Here is a 25425-nt window from a genome sequence, read left to right as displayed (position 1 = left end):
TGTCGCTTCTAATCGTTTGACAATTTCGTATGACATTTCAAGTGACAAGGTACTGAAATCATCACTTATTTATGCCGGTGACTGTACCTCCTAAACTTATACTTATTTAGCTTCCCTAAGCGCGAACGGTAGACACTTTCGATAGATAGACACGATTCAATAAGATAACGCTAGCGTGCCGCCGCCGCCGCCTCGTAAACATCGAACAGCGATACCGCCGTAACACCTACAACTTTGACGGTAACATGAACTGTGAGTTATATCCGAAAAGGATCTACTAGTGACAGAAACATATCTTTTTTCATTGCAATAATCCTTAGAATGAATGAATGGATTTATTTGTCAATAGTGGGTTTACAAAAATGGTCTTATAACTATTTACAATAATATGTAACTTCTACAGATGTCCACATTGTGCCTACAGACTGGCGTAAAAATATTTTTTTAAGTTTTTGACCACACTACTCAAGCGCGGATCCAGCTTCGTGCCCAGGGGGGGGTCACTTGGTAAAGGCCCAGGCCCCCCCGGGGGGGTCACGTGGTCTATTTGTATGGCCAGCCTAGGCTCCAGGGGGGGGTCATGACCCCCATGACTCCCCCCCTGGATCCGCGCATGAACTACTAATTAAATATATGTAATTGCTAGCCCTAAAACGCTTAGAAATTTCCTCGTTTGAAGCTGGTGGTAACCCACAGGCTAGTGAAATGGCTGAAGTATGTAATTGGGAACAAGCATATTGCACTACCATGCATCCTGCGGTGCGCCGCGTGCAAGTTTCTTCGAGAACTTGTTGTATTAAATACATCTACTTCTGAAACTGGACATAACTCGTACTCTAAGAACATTTATTTTTAAATATTATTCAGTATTTTTAAGTAGTCTGGTGACTTTTTATAAGGTAGTGATAGGTGTTCATTCAATTTCACAAAGTTTCGTTGACTGTAATAATGTATGTAGGTTTGTACGTACCGACATATGTAGATACAAACAATTAACAAGCATTCTGCTTCTTGATGACATAACCCCGCTGGCTCTAAAAATTAATGCCAGCAAATGTGGTCCATAATTACATGGTAAATGGTATGCCTTAAATTGCTTTAAGGTGATAAAGGTACACAGTACACTGGTTGAGTCAGACATATCTTAACTGAAGAGGTGCTTAAAAATATCTGAACATAACATACGCTTAAACGCCTTGACACTAAGCGTGTTCAGAACGTTCGGACATTTGTGACATTTGTGGCTAATTTATTTGATGATAAAAGTAGCTGCCTGCAATAGTCATGTGAATTTTAAGACTTTTCATCACACTGCCACGTGGGCCACTTAGGACCGCGTGCTTCGCCCGACACTTTAAGTATGAGGGCGCCAAAACCGCCCGGATTAGGACCGCTTGCTTGATTTTTTTATCTTTTTAGGTACATATATTTTGTATTGAAAATGTGATAAACATTTTGTGTAACTCGGGCTCGGGGCGTAAGAATATTGCAAACTCATGTGCAATATTTAACTTCCGCCCTACGTTGCAAAATGTAGGTACTATTGTATTAAGGTTCAAGTCTGAACATGTGAACGGGTTTTTGTTGACAAAAGTCGCTGCCTACCTATACATGTGAACTAAGATACACAAACGCAGTAGGTACCTACTACGTGGGTAAAGCTAGGAACATACTACGCGGACGTCCGTCGTCGATCGACCGCGGACGGGGATCTGGACAATGAATATGCACTTAACCGTGCAAACTATCGGTCGACGGACGTGGACGTGGCCTTGAGCGCATGGACGTCCGATCGAAATCTGGCTCGCTGGATGTTTTGTTCCGTGCACACTGATCGGTCGCGGTCGCGGTCGATTTACGACGGACGTCCGCGTAGTATGTTCCTAGCTTTAAAGCTTTAGCTTAAGCTCAGGATCGGTTGAATGTGAATGGTAATGACACCTGACTGACCGGGGCCGGGTTCGGAGATCAAAGCCGGTGCCGTAACGATGAGCCCTTTCACTTTCATGCGCGTGCGACGGCGCGGTGGAGCTTTTTAATCGAGCCGATTCGAACAAATTGATGATCATGGACAAAGTGTGGATTGATTGATTTGATCAGTTGGTCTCAAGCTACGTTGATGATTCTGTTAGGAGTAGGACTATGACTCTATGAGGTAATCGGATGGATTTCCATCACAAAAAAAAAACATTTTAGTGATCATTATATTACCTACGTCATCGTCAACGTCGTAACACTGATTATTTAAAAATTTAAAAATTATAGTACATTACGATACAAGTGCGGAAAAGAGGAAATTCTAAATGACCAACGTTCACGACCGAAGGGAGTGTTTTAAATCGACATGAGTTACCAATTTCCTTTTCGCAAGTGTATCGTACGACTACGACGTTTTTCAGTACAGATGGTCTCCTGAAGAAATGAACCACTGCGAACTAGTGCAGGCAAAAAGCACTTCTGAAGGTACTGATAAATGTAATACAAAATTTACCAAATATATAAAGTTGAGCGTTAATTTCCCTCACCAGTTTCTCTAACTTTAACAACTGACAAATGCAAACCCTAGCATTATCCTTAACAAGAACCTGCGCGTGCGGTTCAAAGTTCAGCCCTAGAGGAAAGCGGCATCGCCCCGCGGCTCTTCGCAGAAATGAAAGTTCAGGGCTTCCGGAAAGGGCTTGCTTTCGACTGGCGTTCTAACACACATGATGACACAAACTAGGTTTTTGCCATAGATATAGGAAGGAGGACATGGAGAGTGACAAAGGGGCTGACGCACAAACTACAAGTGTTTGTCAATAAGTCCCTCCGCTCGATCCTCTGTATCTTCTGGCTGAAAACTATAAGAAATGAGGATCTGTGGAGTATGTGCCGACAACCTCCGATCGCCCAGGAAGTGGCTCTGCGGAAATGGACATGGATCGGTCAATACCCTTCGAAGAGGAGCTACCAACAGCGCCAGTATCGCGTTTGAGTGGCGGCCTCAAGGAGGAAAGCGAGCCCGCAAACGCCCCGTACACACCTGGAGGCGGAGCGTTGAGAACGAGCTGAGGGAATACGTATGGACTGAGCTGGAACGAGGCCAAGGCAGTGACTCAAGATAGAAAAGCCTAGAAGGATCTTGTGGAGGCCCTATGTACCTATGGGGTGCCTTAGGACATTCAACAACAACAAGAACATAGGAAGGAGGGAAATCGGATATGTCGGGCAATTTGTATTGAATACACTGAGAGAAATTTGGATTGTGAATTTAACAAGTTCGACTTGTTGCGGTTTATCCGTTTGAATCAGCCAAACGTATGTTTAAAACAATATGTGTCAGGTTGTTTTTATAAAATCGACTTGTTGATTCAAATATATTGCCGATTCAAATGACAAGTAGCTTGTTGTTTGAACCAAAGAGCACGTAGGCGCTATTTTAACCAAAAAAACTTGTTGAACGAACATGAAAACTGGTTGTATTTTTTCTCAGTGTACGCCCGTCGCTAGTTCTTGAACTCACACACACGCACTTGTAGATGGACGCTCCTATTGGGCTATTGCGGAATAACTACATGCGAACGACCAGCGAGTCGCACGCACACAATTACAATTGTATGCTCAATGAGCTATCAACTGCGACACGTCCGCTGTCTAGTATTACATGCTCTAAGGTTTTCCCACAGAAATAGTAATAAGGGAATATTTGTTTGACAACCGGTCTGGTCTAGCGTGTAGTGAGTAGTGACCCTGTCTGGTCCCGGGTTCGAATCCCGGTAAGGGCATTAATTTGTGTGATGAACACAGATATTTTATTCCTGTCATGGATGTTTTCAATGTATATAAAGTAGTTTTATATTATATATATCGTTGTCTGAGTACCAAAACACAAGCCTTGGGCTCAATTCGGCATGGCGAATTTGACGTTTCACGTTGACTCTCAAATGATAGTGGATTGGATCACGGGTTGTCGAATACGTGCAGCTGTCATCTGGATTGGTACTAGGTTGGGACTAGAGCTCAGGCAATGTACCGGATAAAATTTTTGTAACATTTATTTTTGATAGAGTATTTTTTAAGTTTTGAGTATTTTAAAAGAACGGACTTCTATCTTTGAAATAAATAACATATGACATTTTTATCACCTCGTATCTCCATTTTCACTGTTACTTGAAGTAAAATGTTTTTTTGCTAATAGACGGTCGTCGTCGTGCCAGCTACACCAAAAAATATTAAAAAAAATATTGCTTAAAAATATGTTAGTTGATTAATCTCTTTGACTCAAAACTTCGCGATACGTCCGAGCCTTTCTAACAAAAAGATAAAATATTCACAAATAACACCTATTTGTAGAAATCCTAAGCACGGCAAACGATTAAATTCCCTTTTTTGGGTCAAACTTGTAATACTGGCAATACTTTTGGTACACACTTTTGGTCTGCATTTTGCTAACGTGTCACGACTCTAGTATTGATTCTACTTTGATTTTACTCTTGTGTCAAAGTGACAGAATGAGATTGCAATTCGAATCATCATATCATTACAAAGATATGAATTGCGTAATTTTACACGAATTTAATCTCTCATGGCCTGACAATACGAACCAAGGCATGCGTTCTCCTGAATGGCACAGTATATAGACTTTTTTGTCGATGGGTATGGCCGCCATGTTTGGTTTATGACACTTAGACGGGGATTTTGTCGTACCAAAGAGTAAATTGCAAGTTTTTTTCGGCACAACTTGGTTCCTCTACTCGTCGCAAGATGGCGTTGGCATTATTAAAATAAACAAGAATGACGTGCATTTGCGTCGGTGTAGACCCATCATGAAAACGTAGATATGATAATTTTATATTTAAAAAAAAGCTAACGTGACATAAATTTGACAAATGTCTAAAAGAAATATAGTATCTTCTGTGTAATATCTTCTTCCGTGCACGTGTGATTTATTGTTTAGTCAATTTAAATATCACTCTAAGTAAGAACTGTTAGACAAAACACTCGTAGCATAATTGTATATTTCAATATATCACAGCCATACATTTTTATATTCTTTCAGGTGATTCAGCTTACCCACAGAGGCAAACACTACTGATGGATGCACTGACTTTTGGATGCACCTGTAGGATCTCCAGAAGCTCGTTATACCGCTTTACAAGTTCGAGCCCGCAACTGTATAGAGCGGTGTTTTGGGCGACTAAAAATCAGTTGGTAGTGTTTGTCGTCAATGGAGAAACTGCACTACAAGCCAGCAGCGGCAGCTAAGATCGTTAAAACGTGTTGTGTGCTTGACAATATAGCTAACAAAGCGAATTGTGAACTGCCTCCGCTGAACCGACACGAAGAACAGGAGCAGCAGCAGGAGCAGAGATTAGCGGCGGAGTTTGACGCCCGTCAGCAGAATGCTGATATTTATTTGGCAATGGCTCCTGACAGGTGTTGGCTAAACAAAGAGCTGCAGCTGGGTCGCGCTGCTCGTCAAGCGCTTGTCCGGCAGTTAGCAAATTATGTAAGTAGTTATGGTAGGTCTATTTCAGTTTATAGTTAAGGTGAGCCAAAAAAGCTATATTTTAAGTTCACATCTTAACCATTAGTATAATTATCATTAATTTCATTACAGAACCCATTTTTTCCTAACTTTTGTGTCGTCATGGGAGTGTCGTAAATTAGGTTTCGGGGCTGCTGATTTCAAAATTAATGTTCAATTTGGAATCTGACATTTGACACAAATTCGTCATGGGTATTGCTATATTATATTAGTATAATCAAGAACCATTTAATACTGGACTGACATAGCCCATACAAAAAAGCGTACCCCTAAAAAAAAGCTCAATTTTTGGTTCAAAACTAGATGGCATTGTTTTGCAACCCGGGAGTTGAAAAAAACATAATTTCACCTATATTTTTACTTGTTTTTAGGGTTCCGTAGTCAACTAGGAACCCTTATAGTTTCGCCATGTCTTTCTGTCCGTCCGTCCGTCCGTCCGCGGATAATCTTAGTAACCGTTAGCACTAGAAAGCTGAAATTTGGTACCAATATGTATATCAATCACGCCAGCAAAGTGCAAAAATAAAAATTGGAAAAAAATATTTTATTAGTTTGCCCCCCTACATGTAAAGTGGGGTTTGATATTTTTTTTCATTCCAACCCTAACGTGTGATATATTGTTGGGCAGGTATTTAAAAATGAATAAGGGTTTACTAAGATCATTTTTTGATAATGTTAATATTTTCGGAAATAATCGCTCCTAAAGGAAAAAAATGTGCGTCCCCTCTAACTTTTGAACCATAAGTTTAAAAAATATGAAAAAAATCACAAAAGTAGAACTTTATAAGGACTTTCTAGGAAAATTATTTTGAACTTGATAGGTTCAGTAGTTTTTGAGAAAAATACGGAAAACTACGGAACCCTACACTGAGCGTGGCCCGACACGCTCTTGGCCGGTTTTTCCATTTAAATCCTTCCGACATCCGATATCGGATCGGATAAAAACGGACTAAGACAATAGATACTGTATCCCATCAAAAACAAAACTTGTAAAAACACCAAGTCTTCGCAACTCAGTTTGTTCGCGCCCTTTTCATTCATTATCATTCATATCGTCCATCCCGTTCGCTCTTCCTTATGATAGGTTCAACCTCATTTTTATTTGTCGTGTCACCCGCCTTTTTGCCGACCTTCTTAAAAAATATAAGAAAATACGTCAATCTGCTAAACTAAAAGACATTCGATGTCAATGTGAAAAAATATCCGCAACGACGAATAAAGTTATAATTATTAATTAAATAAATAACGATTCGCGAGTGTACACAAGAAAGAGTGAACCAAGTAAATATTCGAAAGGGTGGCCGCCCGCTGAACTGTCGAGAAAACAACAGCAGTAAGTTCGGCACGCATCAATTACCATAATTTTATTTTTCCGTTTTATTTTATTTTATATTACAATAGTTCGTCAGGAACTACGTAATCGCTGGTCCTTCAACACAGTTCTTCTGGCGTAAAAAAGAGTTGAGATCCCTGTAATACCAAGTCGGTTAATTTATTCAGTCCCTAATACTTAAAGGACCTTCTGCCATAAATTATTACGTAGTTTACTAATAGCTATACTTTCGTATTTTGCATTTCTCATGATGCGTCGAATAGCATTCAAATGTATAAGATGAAAACTCGACTCGACGCCGCTCGATTCCGCATATGTGGAAGCCAGGCTTTATGGAAAAAGTAGGTTTTTGTGACAACTACCAATAAGATTTTGCCAGGGAGACTAGAGATAAGGAGGAAAGTCTGTCGAAGTAGAACAGTCGCAAAAATGACCGGCTGAGCCTTTATAATTGCAGTTACAAATATCTCCGCTTGGAGCGCATGTCTCGCTCAATGATCAGCGATGTGAGATGACATTAGACGTTCTTTTCTCTAGGCTAATTTCGTCAGACTGAGCAAGTCAAGACGTAGTCCCGTGGTAGTGCGCTGGCTTCGTACGCAGATGTTCTCGGGTTCAATTCTGACAGCGATCTTTCTGCTTTTTTTTTTTTTTATACATTTATTTTCTTTTTGTGTATTTTATTTGTGTTTATTTATTGTTTTATTCATACAAATGTTAACTTAAGCCCTTTTACATTGTTTGCCCCATCTTAGGATTCTTCAGTAATGTTGTAAGTCTTGCAAATGAAATTTAAAAAAGTTGTAACAAAACAAAAAAATATTTTTGGACATTAAAAAAATAAAATAATTCAAGAAAAATATTAGTAGAAAAAAATAATAAAGGTCTCACCAGGATTTGAACCCGGGACCCCTTGCTCCGTAGGCGGGGTCACTCACTACCGAGAAGGCAAAGAGATTGTCAAACCCTTATGCACCTGCGATTGCAGCGCCACCTATCTTTTCTTTTATATGTGCACTTCTGATACTTAAAGAGGTTGCTCCTTTATTTCTATTCTTCATGGATTTTGCACATTCAAAAATCTTTAAATAATACTCAACTCGTTTCGGTCGCACTCGTACAAATATAGGATTGGTGCGAGCGAGACGGAGATTGATTGTCAACATGATATCTATCATAATCATAAACACTATTCGAAATGGCCTCATTTAAAATATAAATTTGAAATATATTGAAAGTAATATTACTAATCATTGACGTCACGCTCAAAATGAAAGCGATAGAAAATTTGACAGTATGGTACTCTTTTGGATGACTGTCATAATTCAAAATAAGAACGATGCCGATGGCTTGCGTTGTAAACAGGGACTGAAACATGACACGGGCCCCTAGCGTCATCTATATACTTTTTACTGTATCATTTGTAATGCCGTTGAACTACCGCGTGCGTATTTTTAGGGTTCCGTAGTCAACTAGGAACCCTTATAGTTTCGCCATGTCTGTCGTCCGTCCGTCCGTCCGTCCGTCCGTCCGTCCGCGGATAATCTCAGTAACCGTTAGCACTAGAAAGCTGAAATTTGGTACCAATATGTATATCAATCACGCCAACAAAGTGCAAAAATAAAAAATGGAAAAAAATGTTTTATTAGGGTACCCCCCCTACATGTAAAGTGGGGGCTGATATTTTTTTTCATTCCAACCCCAACGTGTGATATATTGTTGGATAGGTATTAAAAAATGAATAAGGGTTTACTAAGATCGCTTTTTGATAATATTAATATTTTCGTAAATAATCGCTCCTAAAGGAAAAAAATGTGCGTCCCCCCCCCCCCTCTAACTTTTGAACCATATGTTTAAAAAATATGAAAAAAATGACAAAAGTAGAACTTTATAAATACTTTCTAGGAAAATTGTTTTGAACTTGATAGGTTCAGTAGTTTTTGAGAAAAATACAGAAAACTACGGAACCCTACACTGAGCGTGGCCCGACACGCTCTTGGCCGGTTTTTTTTAACACGTTCACTGCGAAACAGGTCATTCTGACCCTGTTCTGGACTTCCCCCTGGTGCGGCGACAGAAATGCGCAACTTTACCCTGGTGCGAAGCCCATATCATTGTTATATTTTATTATTTTTATATAGTCAAGTATACGTTTATATTTATCATTTTACACTCTATTTGACAGCATATAAATTAATAAACAGGTCACATATGTCCTGTTCGCACCAGTCTTAGACTTTTGTTATTCAGTGCGGAACAGGGCCTTTAATGACCTGTTACGCACGACCTTGTATAGCACTGGAGCAAAGTGCAAAATGCATTAGTGTTGTTACCATATTATCAATCCACACGTTATTTTGTGGTGAAAAAATGTGTTTCGATTGTTTTAAATGAAATTCGTTAAATACAATATAACGCTTTTATACGCAAAACGCTTACAATTTTGCTAAATATTATTACGTAAAAATATATTGTAAAAAGTTCAAATTGCTTGATGCAAAATATTTACTAAAATTTCTAAAAATCGTTTTTTAAATAATGTTAAGAGCAAAGTTAAAAGTTTTGGTTGTATATAAAAATCTGGTTACATTAAAGGTAAAGAAAGTAAGAATTGGATCGATATATTAGTTCGTTTATTTTCCTCATCACTACTAAATCATCGACATTTTTACCTGTGCCCGTTCTGGCTGTGCGGCACAAGTCAATTTTGACCTGTTAATTAATTCGTCTATAAAATCTAAACGAACAGTCATCAACTTCGGCGAAGACAGTATTGTGTAGATTAGTTATTAGACTAAATATTGTTTCAATAAAATTTAATAAATGTGTATCTGGTAAAGGTATTTTAGGTAAAATATGAAACCCTCCTTACAAGCTGTAATTGACTTGTACCGCACAGAGAGAAAGCTCAATACAGGACTCTCATGGGTTGTAACGCACTGAGAGCGAGTTCACAAAATCCGGCTCCGCAGTGAACGTGTTAAATAACGACATTTTTATTCAAATGACACTCTTAGTGACATCTAGCGACATAGATTGACGGCTGCCAGCTGGGGTACGGTATTTAGTATGGACTCTGCTGGTCCTGTATTAAATGGTTCTTGGTATAATGTAAAATACCCCATAATGGACGGTGATACCATTATGGACAAATCCTTAAAAATAATAATTTGAAATTAGTTCCTAAAAATTGACGGCATTGTACCATAAACAAGAGTAATAGAGCTGCTTAATTTTGACGTTTCATTTAATTCGGTTATTTCTGAAGGATTTGGCGGCTAGATAAAAGTCATCAGTTTACTGAAAAAAAATATTAGTAAAAATTCTCATTAAATAAGGTTGCTAAGAGAGTAGAGTTCGTGTATAAATTAATAAAAAAAATAATACTCGGTGTAAACTTGAATGAGTTTTACTTACTGTATTAACCATGAGATAAGGTATAAAACATACTAGTTTGTTACTCCAAAGATATAAAGAAATTGTGTTATTTTGCGAGTGTCCATAACTGGACCCGGAAAACTGCGTACCTCCGTTCCGTGGACAAGGAACAATTTACAAAAACCAAAATTTACAAGAAACAATCCTATGTTAAAATAACCCAAACTAATTTTATTTGGGGTATATAAAATTGTCTCATTGAGTATTAGTTTGCTTTAAATGTAAATTTTTAAACTTATTTCACCGTTCATAATGGGGGATCCATTACTGGAGAACTGCCGTCCATGATTGGAGAAAAAGCACCTTGCTTTAATTTGTTAATTATGAAGAAACCAATAGGAGTATCTATTCTGCAATGCGCTGGAAATGTAAAAGAAAGATAAGACATTCAAGTTTTAACACGTTTAGCGGTAGAATTTTTACATGTTTCAGTGAAATATCGAAAATAGGCAAAATTTCATCTTAAACTGTCCATGATTGGGCCCGTTACCTTATAGTCGTTGGATAAGTTCGGTTCGGTACAAAACTTTTTTCTCTACACTTAAATAGGTTTGTAAAAAAGTTTTCGAATAAAAGTGACGTTATTCTAAAACAAATTTAAAAAAACCGGTCAAGTGCGAGTCGGAATCGCCCACCGAGGGTTCCGTACAAACTTTCAAACTCCCCAGTTAAAATAATCTCACGTTTTCACATACCTCTAACGACTTGACTAGAAGACAAAAGTATAGGTACTAATGAGCATTATTGTGTATAGCGCCATCTCTCGGTGAATTCGCTAACTAATTTGCGCGACCATATTAGTATGTTGGTTTTTCAGGGATTATTCTTTATAATGTTAACCGATTTAAACAATTTTTACTTTATTGGAAAGAATTTGATTTACGTAACATCTCGTATTAATTTGAAGTACTATATACATCCGCAAAGGTGGGTAAATTAAAAGTAAAAATCTGAAAAGTTTTTTGTGAATTAAAAAAAGGTTTTCAAGATACAAACACGATTATATTTTTCCTGTAATATTTAGCATAAAACAAATGTTTCCTAAAATTTTCATAATTTTTCGTTGGTAAACTTCGGAGATAAGGGGGGGGGAACGGTATTTTTTTTTACATTTTCCTTCAAAATTCTTTTTTTTTCCACAACAAAAATTTTTTAAAAAAATAGTTTATTTACGTTCAATTTGAGCTCTTTCTAACGATACCCCACTTGACCTAGTAACTTGAAATTTACAGTTTGCCCCCCTTTCATTTTGGCCATGTTCTACAATTAAAATTAATAAATTAAAAAAAAATTATATGTTCTATTTGTAGAGGTTCACAATGTTCACAACTATTCCAAATTTCAAGTTGATAGCATTAGTAGTTCTCGAGATATTTAGGAATGTGACAGACGGACAGACAGACGGACAGAGTCGCACCATAAGGGTTCCTGTTGTACCTTTTTGGTACGGAACCCTAAAAATGATATTGCGCTACCTCTTTCTTAGTTTGCCCCTTCTATTCGGGCCCCGTAACGCCTAGGGTTCTGTTGCCTACGTATTGACTTATTGAGGTGGCGTTCTTTTGTGACATGTCGAAACCTGCGCTGTTCTGATGTTGGAATCCATGAAGAGTTGAGGGATTTTTTAGCAACTCAAGCATTTTCTCTTGTAAATTAACACTAATTAACTTGTAAATTTATTTTTTATGTTACAGTGATTCTTCATCGGACCAAGGCCGATTTGTCCAGGACCAATTTTCGGATCTCCTGGGCTTCCTGGAACAAGGACTAGTGATTGTTTCGAGGAGCTGTCATGGTGTTGGCTCTTGATATTTTATCGTGAAACGCAGGTATCCTTTCAATTGCTAGTTTTTCAATTCCACATTCGACGTTCAAATACAACTTTGCCCCCTTGTATAACAAATAACTATTACTGCCAAGTGCCAAGCCCTTTGCACACGCCAATGGTTGGAAACTTCTGATTTATTCGTGATCATTATTATTGCAGATTTAATGATGAAGGCGCGTCGGAACCCAAACGTCAAGAATCGCCGACGTTCACAGAAGCAGCTACAATGAGCGGAGAATCTGAGAGCCAGGTAATAAGTTTAACAAAATTGAAAATATCTGTGTATCTACAATGCCAACAATAGAGGAAAAACGACTTAACCCTTTAATGCACAGCGATGTATATATGCATCATCTATTTTTGACTGTAATGACAGCATGTCAAAATACAAATTTGAATTAATCTTTGTCAAGGTCATGCATTTAAGGGTTAAATTTATAAAAATAAAAGCTTGAATTCATAAAAAAATACTGAACTGATTAGTTGAAAAGAGTTATGTCCCTTTTTTAACAGACTTTTTTTATCGAAAATAAAGGAGGTTATATAATTATTAGGGTTCATGTTTTTCTTTAACTTTACCGCCGCTCCAAATCTCAAGGAAGGGGGTTCTCAATTCGTCTGTATTTTTTTTGGTTTTAGGGTTCCGTACCAAAAAGGTACAAAAGGAACCTTTATGGTCCCACTCTGTCCGTATGTCTGTCTGTCTGTCATATTTCTAAATATCTCGAGAACTAGGTAATTTTGCTATCGATTTGAAATTTGGAACAGGTATGAACATTTTTAACTTCTAATGGCAAACTGTAAATCATGTCAAGCTACTACGTCAAGTGGGGTATCGTATGAAAAAGCTCAAATTGTACATATCAAAACTATTTTTAACCGCCGCCTCAAATCTGTCAAGGAAGGAAGGTTCTAGGGATGGTCAGAGGGCGCTGCGAGTCCTTGTATAGATTACTCATATGAGAGATAATTTCGACCTCAGCATCTGTGACCTGGGTGGCCGAGCGGAAATAGGCATCTGCCGCGATTGCAGGGTACGTTGGTTCGATTCCAGCCTCAGGCACTGGAGGCCTTGGTCACTTTTTCTTTCATATGTGTAATTTATTTCGGTTTTAAAAACTAATCAGATTTAAAATTCAATTTAACCACCCTTGCGGATTTTATCGAACAGATCGAACTACAAATGAATACGAGATTATACGTAAAAAAAATCTCTTCTAAATAAAGATTAAACTATGCAAATGAGTTAACATTAAGAAATAATTATCCCTGAAAAACTAACATACTAAACAGGTCGCGCAAATTAGTTAGCGAATTCACCGATACCTATAGGTAATTATAGTCAAATCTTTAAAGTTATAGGTACATATATGAGATATATAGGTACATATATGAGATACATGAGATCATTTTAACTTTTGTAAGTTTGTACGGATACTACTCAGTGGGCCAGTCCGACTCGCACTTGACCGGTTTCTTTATGTTGTCGATTTCTCCGTTGTTACAGGACCGATTTCATTTTTTTTTTGATTGAATGTATATATGTATACAGATTTGAGATTAGTCCTATTTTTATCAAAACCCAGTTCTGATGATGGGATCCTGGAGAAATCAAGGCAACTCCTCGAATCTTGAAGGCATACATGTGGTGATTTTTGTGTTTTTATAAGAACAGCATGCATATACGTACGGAACAGTGACATTTGGTGCAGTGGAACTGCTGATGATGGTCAGAACGGAACTCCTCAAGTCTGAAAGGCACACTCATAGTGACTTTGGTATTTTTATAAGAACAGCATGCATTTATGTTCAGAACAGTGGAACTCAGTGCAATGGAACTGATGATGATGGAAATGGATCAGAATGGAACTCCTCAAATCTGCACGGCACACTTACAATGAATTTGGTATTTATATGAGAATAGCTTTAATTTAAGTACATTCATAACAGTGACATTTGGTGCAGTGGAACTGCTGATGATGGTCATAAAGGAACTCCTCAAATCTGGACGACACACTTATAGTGACTTAATTTAGTATTATTATAAGAACAGTATGCATTTACGTTCAGAACAGTGGTCGCGTTAGAGCTCGCGGGTTCGAACCCCGGATCGCACTAATGAGGTTTTTGGAATTTATGTGCGAAATGTCATTTGATATTTGCCAGTAGCTTTTCGCTGAAGGACAGCATCGTGAGGAAACCGGGTAATCCTAATAAAGCCCTAATTACCCATCGGGTTGGAAGGTCAGATGGAAGTCGCTTTCGTTAAACTAGTGCCTACGCCAAATCTTGGGATTGATTGTCAAAGCAGACCCCAGGCTCCCAAAGACCATAACTTTAATTTATTCAGGTATACATATATTGGTTTTTGTGTTATTATAAGAACAGCATGCGTTTACGTACGGTCGACTACAAAGAGATGTATACACTTTTTCAGCTTCTTGCATCGTAATAAGGTGAGAAATGGATACATCTCTTTGTAGTCGACCGTACCGAACAGTGACATTTAGTGCAGTGGAACTGCTGATGATGATCAGAACGGAACTACTCAAATTTGAACGAGACACTTATTATGACTTTGGTTTTAGGATTCCGTACCTCAAAAAGGAAAAACGGAACCCTCATAGGATCACTCGTGCGCCTGTCTGTCCGTCTGTCACAGCCTATTTTCTCCAAAATTACTTGAGTTTGGGGTTGGTGCAGTGGAACTGCTTATGATGATCAGAACGAAACTTCTCAAAGACGACACAAAAGGATCTTTGTTTGCTAAGCATATTGAGTTTTTAACTCAAATTTTGTCAAACTCGATTTCTTATAGGTAGTCGGATATTGGATTCATGACGAATTGAGGGAACTCCTTAAACCTTAACGGTAGGTATACGTTATTGATGTATTCATTTGTATTTCCATCAAATAACCAGACATTGAAAGCAGTTTTAAAAAATACACATTTCTACACAACATGGAACTTGACTGTACTTAAAATAAATTATTTAATACCATGCACGAAATAAAGCATCAGATAAATATAAGGAAAACATGGATAGAAGTTATTTTTAAATACAAATTCTATTTAATTCGTCAGGTAGAAATATATAAAGTAAATGAGTTGAACGTGACGTCACTCAATTCGATTTCATATTAGCAAAACGTTAAAATTCGTTTTGACAGTTCTTAAAGGGAAGCTGATTTGACTAGGAGGCAAGTAGCCTATTCAACATTCGTAAGTACCTTTCACCAGAACTCCAAAAGCGGCGGTTTTTTAGGGTTCCGTACCAAAAAGGTACAAAAGGAACCTTTATGGTGCCGTTCCGTCCGTCTTGTGTGTCCGTCCGTCTGTCACATAACTTAATATCTCGAGAACTACTTATATTACGGCTTTTTAACCGGAGCTACAGTCCGGTCTGGGAGAAAGCGAAAGCGCAACTTGGCATGTATTAAGTGCAAAATAGCAATAGAGTGCGATGAAAAAACATTTTCCCCCTCACTAGCTCGGAAACACGTGTTTTGTCCTTTAATACCAGCGGGTAAAAACGCATTTTATCCACTAGTGGGTAAAGTAATTTGACCTTGAATAAAGTCAAATTAACTGCTTTAAAATTGATAAATGTAGGTGAATCTAGTAATAAAGATGATTTACCACCTGTGGAACTACTGGAAGCAGTGATAAACGCATTTTTTGCGTTGTAGTTTCCTCGCTATAGTGAGGGGAAAAGTTTTGTGTTACACTCGGGTGCAAATGTATTTTACTTCTCGTGTTTTAAAACACGCAAGTTTAGAGTTCTATTCTCGAACCACTCACTTCGCTCGTGGTTCAACTATAGAATCCTTTCACTTGCTCATTTTTCAATTCCACACTCGGCGTTAAAATACAACTTTGCCCCCTAGCATAACAAATAACTGTTAATTAATGTTCATTGACTATATCACCATTATTACAGGAATGCGGAGCACCTTGCTACTACTAAAATGGAGAACCCGGACCTGTTAGCGACATGGAACTGACCAGGACCGTCGTGGGCTCCTCATGTGCCACCCCCGGATACCTTTTCTGATTGTGGTGTTTACAGTACAGTAGTGTACATATTCATGAAAAAAAAAATTGTAGGTACTTTTTTTACATTTTTAAAAAACGCACTCTGCATGGTTTTGGAGTTTCGACTTCGTGCTAGATAAAAACCCCCAGGCAAGAGCAAACAATTTTTTTTCCTAGCCTATATTTGTGACCCACTGCAAAGGCCTCTCTTTTCTTCCGCCACCCATCACGTTTTGCCGCCTGCTTCGGCTAGCCGCAGCAAAATACGTCGAGGTCATCTCGCCTCGTTTTTTTTGGTCTACCTCTGCCCCGACTAGTCGGGTGGTGTCCAGTTAGCAAACTATACACCCTGTTTCTATTTTAAATTATATGTGTTGTATTCTTTTCTTGTACAATAAAGTGTTTACTTACTTACTTTTTTGAATTCCGTTAACTTTAAGGGAAGGTTCTTTAGATTAAATACGATTAATTTCTCAAAAAAGCTAGCGTCTTGACTGTTACGTTTACCGAGTTTGAAAAAATAATAGTTATTTGTTTTACAAGGGGGCAAAGTAGTTGTTTAACTGGACGTGCCAATATTGATACCTGAGCAAGGGAAAGATTTCAATATTGAACCGCGAGCGTAGCGAGTGGTTCAAAAAGTGGAATCTTGAGCGTTGCGAGGGTATCGAGGCACGAAGGTAAAAGGAACTTTGCCACCGACTATATATATAGAGCAGCGAAGTGGTCCAATGATAGCAACCTTCCCCTAATAACTCTTTCATTAGATTTTTATAATATTAGGTAAAAGACATGGAGACAGCCAATTTTTGGCTTCACTTTTTAACGTGCTAATTCTATAGAGCCAGGTTTCTGGGCTCTCTGGTGATTCTGTGTTTTAAACACATCTTTAGAATAAAAGCTTTACCTTATGTCAAAAAAGTATTTTATTTGAATAAAGGTATTTTGAAGATACCTATTTTGCATTTTGTATTTCAAATACCTTTTTCTAAAACTATTTTGTATTTTTATTTGAAATAGGTAAAAAACCAAAGTATTTGCATTTTGTATTTAAATACATTGCTGGAGAGCATCACTTTGTTTTTCTGTCAATGAAAAGAAGAATATAGTAACTATGTATGAAGTCCATGTAGAGGCACTGCGTTTCAATATTAAGTATCAGTGTGAGATAAGATTTTTCAAAATAATAGTCACGATATTTGTTTAATTTGATAGTCACGTGTATTTAAATTGTAGTAAGTATCTACATTAGTTCAGAGTTTATTGCTGGGTGTGGCCATACTGTAGATAGAGCTCTTTCTTGTACTGTGCCCTTAGGTTCCCCCTTTGTAATAATTGCAGTGGTTCTTCAAATCATACATGCGGTAAATAATGCGGTCGTGGCACGGAATATCTACTAGCTGAAGAAGAGTTACTGTCAAAGTAAAATGTGTAATCACAGTGCCTATACTGCTATCTCTCGACACAGGCTTAAAACTTTTGAACCACAGTTTTGAAAATTTGACCCATATTCTTAGCTTGATATGAGTTAAAGTGTAAAATACTAATATTGGCGCCATCTAGCCGAGCACCCCCAAAGGTGTAAAGCCATCTAAGCCACCGTACCTTTTTCTTTATAGTTCTGAGTTTGGCCGTTTTCTTCCTATCTGTCTATACGGAGTTATATAATTGTCTTCCCCTGTTGTAAATAGCAATAGTAACAATAGTTGTGGAGTATACAGATGTATGCGACTAAATAAATGTACAAATGTGTTCTGTGACACAAACATTTAAGACATCAAATAAAGTTTAACGAAGCTTGTTCAGTTGTTTTATTGGGCATATTCTATTATATTTACGATCGAATGCAAAAGTATCTCCAAATGTGGTGTTACCATAGGTACAATATTTTGTGTTGTAGAATTAATTTGCCAGTGTAAAATACTAACGCAACAAAGAGTTTGCACATTTTTGTCAATATTTTTGTAGGTAAGTGCGTACTATACTTTGTCAAACAAGTGTGTCAGTAAACAAGAACAAAGAAAACTATATGCATCCTTTTCTTTAGGGTGCTATAAAAATACAACTGTATTTGTATATCGGCAGCAATATTGTGGGCATGGCAATCACATTGAATTTTAAGCGTAGCGAGGGATTTCGATAATAGTAGGTATTGAAATGTTAACGCCCAAGATGTAAATTATTAATTATGTGACAGACATTTAAAGGTATGCAAACTCGTTGCGTTAATATTCTGTACTGACAACAAAGTTCTCGAACAGAAAATTGTCAGTTTGCTCCCTCGTAGAAAAAAACAAAGTCCCTTTTTGTGTGGGTGAGGTAAAAAACTAATTTCCGCCTTATACAAATCATTATTATTATCATAATACAAATCATTTATTCTTGATAAATATAAACAATACAAACACATATTTAATAGTTGTGTTTGTATGTCATTGAAATGAAAACATTGGCACAAAAAAGATAGGAATTTCAATTGCAGTTTAATGGATTTAACATGTTCAAGCTATTTTGTCAATGTGAATGAGGAGACACACTGACATGTTATCCCGCCGGGCACTGACATTTTAGGCGGCGCCTGTACGTAAGTGTAATAATGGGCATGTCATTGTCGTTCATATGTGTGAGAGAAAAATATATCTTCTTCTCACTCTCACGTATTAAATTCTTTGTCTGTGCAATGGACTTATAAGGTGGCGCCATCTGTCACAAGCTTCGAGTGTGCCTCCTCATTGAATTTCAATGCAAACCCCTTGTATACTAGTGTCTGTACAGAAAGTGAGGAGTCGTGAGTCGTGGAATGTATTAGACCCCATACATTTCACGACTCTTCACTTTCCGGTCAGACTCTATGAATGGCGGCTCTGTAGGAGAAAAAAATTCAATTTAAGTATTTTGTAAAATGTGTGAATGTACTTACGACTTGATCCGTAAGCGTGGTTTAGAAGCAACTTGAGATTGGGTGACGTGTATATACCTCCTATAATTTGTGGCGTTTATTTCATAATGTGTGGAGCTAGCATTATGTGACGTGTAGATGTCGGTTTCACAAAAATAACGCTTGTCAATAAAGCTTCATTGCTGCTAAAATTCGTTTAATAATAGTCTTTATCGACCATCACCAGTGTAACCTCTTTTTGATAGCCGGTAAATGACATGTTTAGTTCCGCTACTCGCCACCGCATCGTGCACAGCGTTTCCATAGACAAAAAAGTCTAGCGACCAAATCCACATGTACCAAAAGCTGTCAACGGTAAAAAGGACACATGAATCATGTACCGTTTTGCTTAATGTAAAAAACTATAAGCCCTATTGTACTAAGATAAAGTTGATTTTAGATTCATATTTTTTTTCAATTAATACGTTTTGGTTGGCTCAAAACCAACTTGCGATCCGATCTCACATGCGACCATTATCCACAGTTGATTTTGAAATGATACCACTTGACAGTTAGATAACGGTTCGAATAGGGCCCCAGGGGGTAGGCAGAGATCACGGATTTCCATTTACTACGATCCTGACAAACCACTTTCGCTTCACACACTTTCATAACATTTCTCATACACGCTCGTCGGTTTCGAGTACTTCTGACCTGGCCTCTTTGCAATATTTCCCCGATTTGATCAAGAAAAGTTCGCCTAGGTCTTCCACTACCAACTGACCCTTCCACTCCTTTTTCATATACTTTCTTCGTTAATCTCCTCTCATCCATCCTCTCTACATGCCCAAACCACCTTAACATACCCATCTCAATCTTTGTCACCACATCTACATCCACTCCACACTTCTCTCTTATCACGCTATTTCTGATCCTATCACTCAACTTTACACCAGCCATGCTTCTTAACGCTCTCATTTCTACGGCATTCACTTGACTTTGAAGTCTTTTCTCCCACACCCAACTTTCACTACCATACATAAGTGTAGGCACCAAAACTCCTCTATGCACCGCCAGACGTGCTTTTTGCGACACTTTCTGGCGATAATTTAAAACACGACTAAATGGAGTGTTTTAAATCGACACGAGTTACGAATTTTCTTTTCTCAAGTGTATCGTACGACGTTTTTCAGTACAGATGGCCCTCCAAAGTTTCGACCTGACATATAATAAACCACTTCTCGCACTATATACTCGTAGTGCGTAAAAAAAACACCATCTGTACTGAAAACGAACTTATCCTTGCATATCTGCATAAATTGGTCATTCCACTCAATAAAACAACAGTGTGTTAAAACATTCGTATGCGCTTCCTTATAAGTTACGGAAATTCATACAAAAAAATCTTCTTCATACAATGTACTTACTTATAACCCTATACGACGTAAGTCTGAGAAAAAAACCAAGCGATTTTAAGGCTTACTCGTTAAAAGATTAAAAGACTTTATGGCGATAATCGCGTGTGGGAATAAATGGATTTTAGTTATTCTTTCGAGTAGAGTATTAACGCTGCGTGTTTATATAATTCGCGGCAAAAACAATAAACGCATCTGACTGCATATGGATCGGTACACAGACTTGCTGTCTGAATAGACTCCGCAAAAATACCACACAATATCACACACATTTTTATGTCCTTTGCAGAATGACATATGTTTAGGTACTGGTGACTGTGTACACAGGTTACTTGTTACACACTCACTGTTTTTAACCGACTTCAAAAAAGGAGGAGGTTCTCAATTCGACTGAATGTTTTTTTATTTTTTATTTTTTATTTTTTTGTATGTATGTTCCTCGATATCTCCGAGAATTGTGGACCGATTTTCAAAATTTTTTTTTTGATCGAACGGGTATAACCCCGAGATGGTCCCATTGGCACCAAGTCAGGGTCTGATGATGGGATCCTGGAGAAATCGAGGGAACTCTTCAAATGTTATAGGCACATGTAATGTTTTCAGTGTATTTTTCAAAGGTAAACCAGTATTTACGCCTGATAGTAATAATTTTATGTGGCTGAGTTGATGATGGAAGGTCAACTCCTCAATGGTTAGGAGTTAAAGGATAATTCTTTCACTAGTGTACATGTATTCGGACTGATACATATAATATCAATAGGAACCACTAAAAATCAACAAATAAATAAACTTTTTTAACAAAAAATAAAACCGCCTTCAAAAATAAGCGCGTTACAAAACACGGAGAAACTAAAAAGCAAAAAATAATAAACCTTTGAATTCAGATTTCTTATCGTATTGCAATAATCTAAACATCCAAATTATAAACAAATCAATTATTTTTGGAGTCGGTGCCAGCCTGCGTATGGTTGGGTGGGGCAAACAGGCAATACCAAGGCGACGAACAGGTCTGGTACCGACTGCAAAAATAATTGATTTGTTTATAATTTGGATGTTTAGATTATTGCAATACGATAAGAAATCTGAATTCAAAGGTTTATTATTTTTTGCTTTTTAGTTTCTCCGTGTTTTGTAACGCGCTTATTTTTGAAGGCGGTTTTATTTTTTGTTAAAAAAGTTTTTAATTATTCGAAAATAAATGAAAAAATATTGACGTACAATAATAAAGATCTGTTGCGCTGAACTGCGCGATAACGAGGAATCCAAAACAAGAAATAGATCAAACATATTTATTGTACACCTAAAATTTTAGGTATTGTATAAAAAGTTTCAATGTGTGTTTAATTGCGGGAAGATATTGTGTAGATGGGATTTTAATTGAGAATGCAATTATTCTGTGTAGGTAACTAGAATATTTTAGTAAAGTATTTGTCAGGCGAAACACCTGTCTTTATAAAATTAGTATTTTTGAACTCTTTTTAAATAATAGATTCAAGCGTCACATCGAAAAATTAGACTTGGTTAGATTGCGCTGATAGCTGTCATCTAACTTAAATTAAAACTTACAACGAGCAGCTATCATGGGTACATGGCAGCTACAGCATGGCTCAGTACAGTACCCACGTTATGTGAAAAATACTTACGTACTTACAGAGCCCTATTTTCGTCTTTCGTAGTTGACACCGTTTACGCTGTCTACTTCGATGTATGTCTGTGAACCAACATTGCAACGTTTTTTTTCCGAAATCCTGCCACCACTTTCGATGTGAAAGTCACGATAATTATCTTAATTTGGTTGCGTAATGCTTGCATCGCGTCGTAAGATTTTAAATACTATCCAATAGTTGTTTAACGGGTCCTTTCGGTTTTGATATTAAATATTTAACTTGTAAGTGTAAACAGGATGTAAATATGTAATTAATTATAACTAGATTTTGCTCGCAACTTTGTCCGTCGATGTATCGAAAAAGTTCATAAGTTATGAGGTCCCACCGTCTACGTACAAACTTGTAAACTAACAGTAGGCCTAAGTGTTGCTATGATAAATAATTTAGTTCCATTTGTATTCTTTTTTGCTAGGCTGTATTACTGAATATAAAAAAAAACTCAATTATTCACTTGGATAATGTAAAGTAAAGCTATCTCTCATCAATCGCGGGTCTCTCCAGTGGCCCATTTCACCACAGTGACATTGAGACTGACAATTGTGTCACTTAATTTCAAACTCGGGTAAATATATTCTGCTATAAGGTTGAATATCTTTTAGATAATAACTTTTTTTTAAATATAATCAACCGTAAAGCAGAATGGATTTACCCAGGTTTGAAGTTAAGCGACACAATTATGTGCCTGTTTCTGGGTTGATAAGTAACCTAAGTTTCTGGCTTTGTACACATATTTGATAAGATTAATTAACATTACCTTTTTTCCCAACTACCAGCGTCAATAAGTCTTTGTTGAACAGGCAATGAACGGCAAAAGGTCACTGTCGGGCGACAACTGTCACTGTGGTGAATCAGGCCACCGAGAGTTCAGTGTGCGTGTTATGTAGATTAAATAAAAGCCGCACTGCGTATGCTCAAGATAAATTAAAATTGTGGTGACATAATAGGCGTTAACACACAATCAAAACAGTCGCACAGTAACCGAGATGCCCGCCAGCTATATGTATTTGGGCGCCTTTTACTTCGCAGATTACTAACGAAAAATTCCGTAGATGAAGAATGTTCAATGTGTCATAAAATATGGATGATCATTAGGTACTTTTTTTATGAAATAGTTAGCAAACGAGCCGCCTGATGGGAAGCAGTCATCGTCGCCTATGGAACAATATCAACATAGGGTGAGCCACTTATGCGTTGCCGACCTTTCAGAACCCTAAATACCAGCTTCTTGAAGAACCCCATATCATAGCGCACTACTTAGTACATATATACCCGTATTTTTATGTGAAAAGTTTATATCTGATCCGGAGTTATTCTAGAGCTTAATTTAAGTATATTTAGGGACGATTGTCCTTTAATATTTTCCTTATTTTCTTAGGTATAATACGACTTATCGGACAAATTTAATTTACAAGAAGCCTCGCGGTATTTATACACATAGAATCGTCCCACGATAAGTTTGCAACGATTTTCACAGCCTCGCCAGTGCAGATTGTATGTTATTTTAAACGTCAAACTTTGATTTAACCCTTGCAGAGGCGGGGCTATTAAAATCTATGCAGACTTATCGTGGGACGATTATAATGCTTTGGTCAATTATTAAGTGCGAAAAAATTTACACTTAAAATACTTCCTTACTTTTTTGCATACCTTCTCAATAAATTTCAATATTCATAACGGGGTTTGGTGGTAGGCAAAGACATTTGTAACTACTTTTAGACAGCTACAGCTACAGTTCAAGAAAAAACGTACCTCAAAACCATATAGAAATAGGTACGGTGGCCTAGATGGCGTTACACCTTTGGGGAACGCTTGGCTAGATGGCGCTAATATTAATATTTGACATTTTAACACTTATCAACCTAAGAATATGTCCAAATTGTCAAAACTGAGGTTTAAAAGTTTTAAGCTTGTGTCGAGAGATGGCAGTCTATGCACTGTGATTACACATTTTACTTTGACAGTAACTCTCTGTAATACTTGATCCTCTTTGGTGGTAGGTAATCTGTGGCTGAATTTCGTTGCGTAAGCAACAGGAACTCCGTATATTTGGCTAGCTCGCAAAAAACTAGCACTTCTGTAGGCCATGACATTAAGTAAATAAATCATTAAGATCATCATTTATTGCTTTTTTATGACGAGACAAAAACTTGTAGGTGTATCTACCTAGATAATGCAGCCTTGGCATATGATGATATCATATACCTTCAATGGATTTTTGACTTTTATTCCTTTCTTCTGGGAAATTGTACTTTAAATATTTTGGGGTTACTGTCAGAGCTGACCCCAAGTTCTCATGTCATGGGCCGTGGCTAAACTGCCGGGATATCACTAGGAAGTAGAAGAGTTAGTCAAACCAACTATTTTCTATTTTCATTCCTTTTTAATTTCATGTTTACTCGAGAGACTGTGCTTTCATGAAGTTAAAGTGGTGTAATCGTAGGTTACCTACAAATTGAAAATATAAATTTTGAAAGTATATTATTTTTAAAAATGAACATCAAATTTATTTCATCGAAAATACAGTAGAACAAAAAGCATTTTGCAGCGATTACTAAATATTTTAATTGTAATAAGGTGATTACTATGATTACTAGATGATCTAAATATTTTCAATTGGATTCTGATTGCCAGCCTTTGCAAGTGTGCAATCATCTTCAGATGAAGCAATATGTAGGTTATGTTTAATGATTTATGCTGGTTCTTAATAATCATTCCATGATGGTTCTATGGAGTTACTACTGCGTTACATTAACCGCGTCTAAGAGAAGTACAAATGCTTTTAGTAACATTAATTCTTCCAAAGAACAAATTATCAAGTGAACCCGTAGCCAAGTCAGACCCGCGTCTTATCGACCACAAGATCACCGGGACACAGGGTACCCGACCCAATTTCTCCAACTCTAAACGCGATCAATGTATTGCAAACTCATACATGGATGCTGATAAGCAACAATGTGTCAACCCACACGCCAACCATTTTGAGAAAATGGCGTCTAAAGATTTTTTCTCATTTTTTTGTGTTTCTCTTAAAAAAAATAGTTTTTATATAGATTGTTGTGTTTTTCAGCTATAATACGTTCAGTAGTAGTGATTATTGTAGCTTAATTTCAAAACAAACTTCATTTTGACAAAATAATGCCCTTTTCTTTTATTGCGAATTGTTCGACGACGTCAAACTTTTTCAAGACTGTGTTATGATACTTAACCCACTTTTGCTAATTGTTTAAAAATATCTATGAGTCTTAAATAAACATGTTAAAGCACATAAATTGTTGTTGTAAAATACTCTACCTATGCATATTT

The 25425-nt window shown here is 37.2% G+C and overlaps 2 protein-coding genes across 2 annotated transcripts in view; both read left to right on the top strand.

Annotated features, from left to right (window-relative positions):
* LOC125236255 overlaps nucleotides 1-25425 on the top strand; it is a 162807-nt gene that overhangs the window by 55525 nt on the left and 81857 nt on the right. The gene's annotated exons all lie outside the window — the stretch shown is intronic.
* On the top strand, nucleotides 3879-16795 carry LOC125236256. The gene is made up of 2 exons (XM_048142946.1): nucleotides 3879-5488; nucleotides 16068-16795. Exons 1-2 carry the CDS (start codon nucleotides 5207-5209, stop codon nucleotides 16092-16094), a joined length of 309 nt encoding a protein of 102 aa, XP_047998903.1. The 5' UTR covers nucleotides 3879-5206; the 3' UTR covers nucleotides 16095-16795.

Source organism: Leguminivora glycinivorella, chromosome 19 (genome assembly GCF_023078275.1).
Source record: "Leguminivora glycinivorella isolate SPB_JAAS2020 chromosome 19, LegGlyc_1.1, whole genome shotgun sequence".
In the NCBI taxonomy this organism is placed as follows: domain Eukaryota; kingdom Metazoa; phylum Arthropoda; class Insecta; order Lepidoptera; family Tortricidae; genus Leguminivora; species Leguminivora glycinivorella.
Note: the sequence above shows the minus strand (reverse complement) of the source record. Positions and strands in the feature narration are given on the sequence as shown.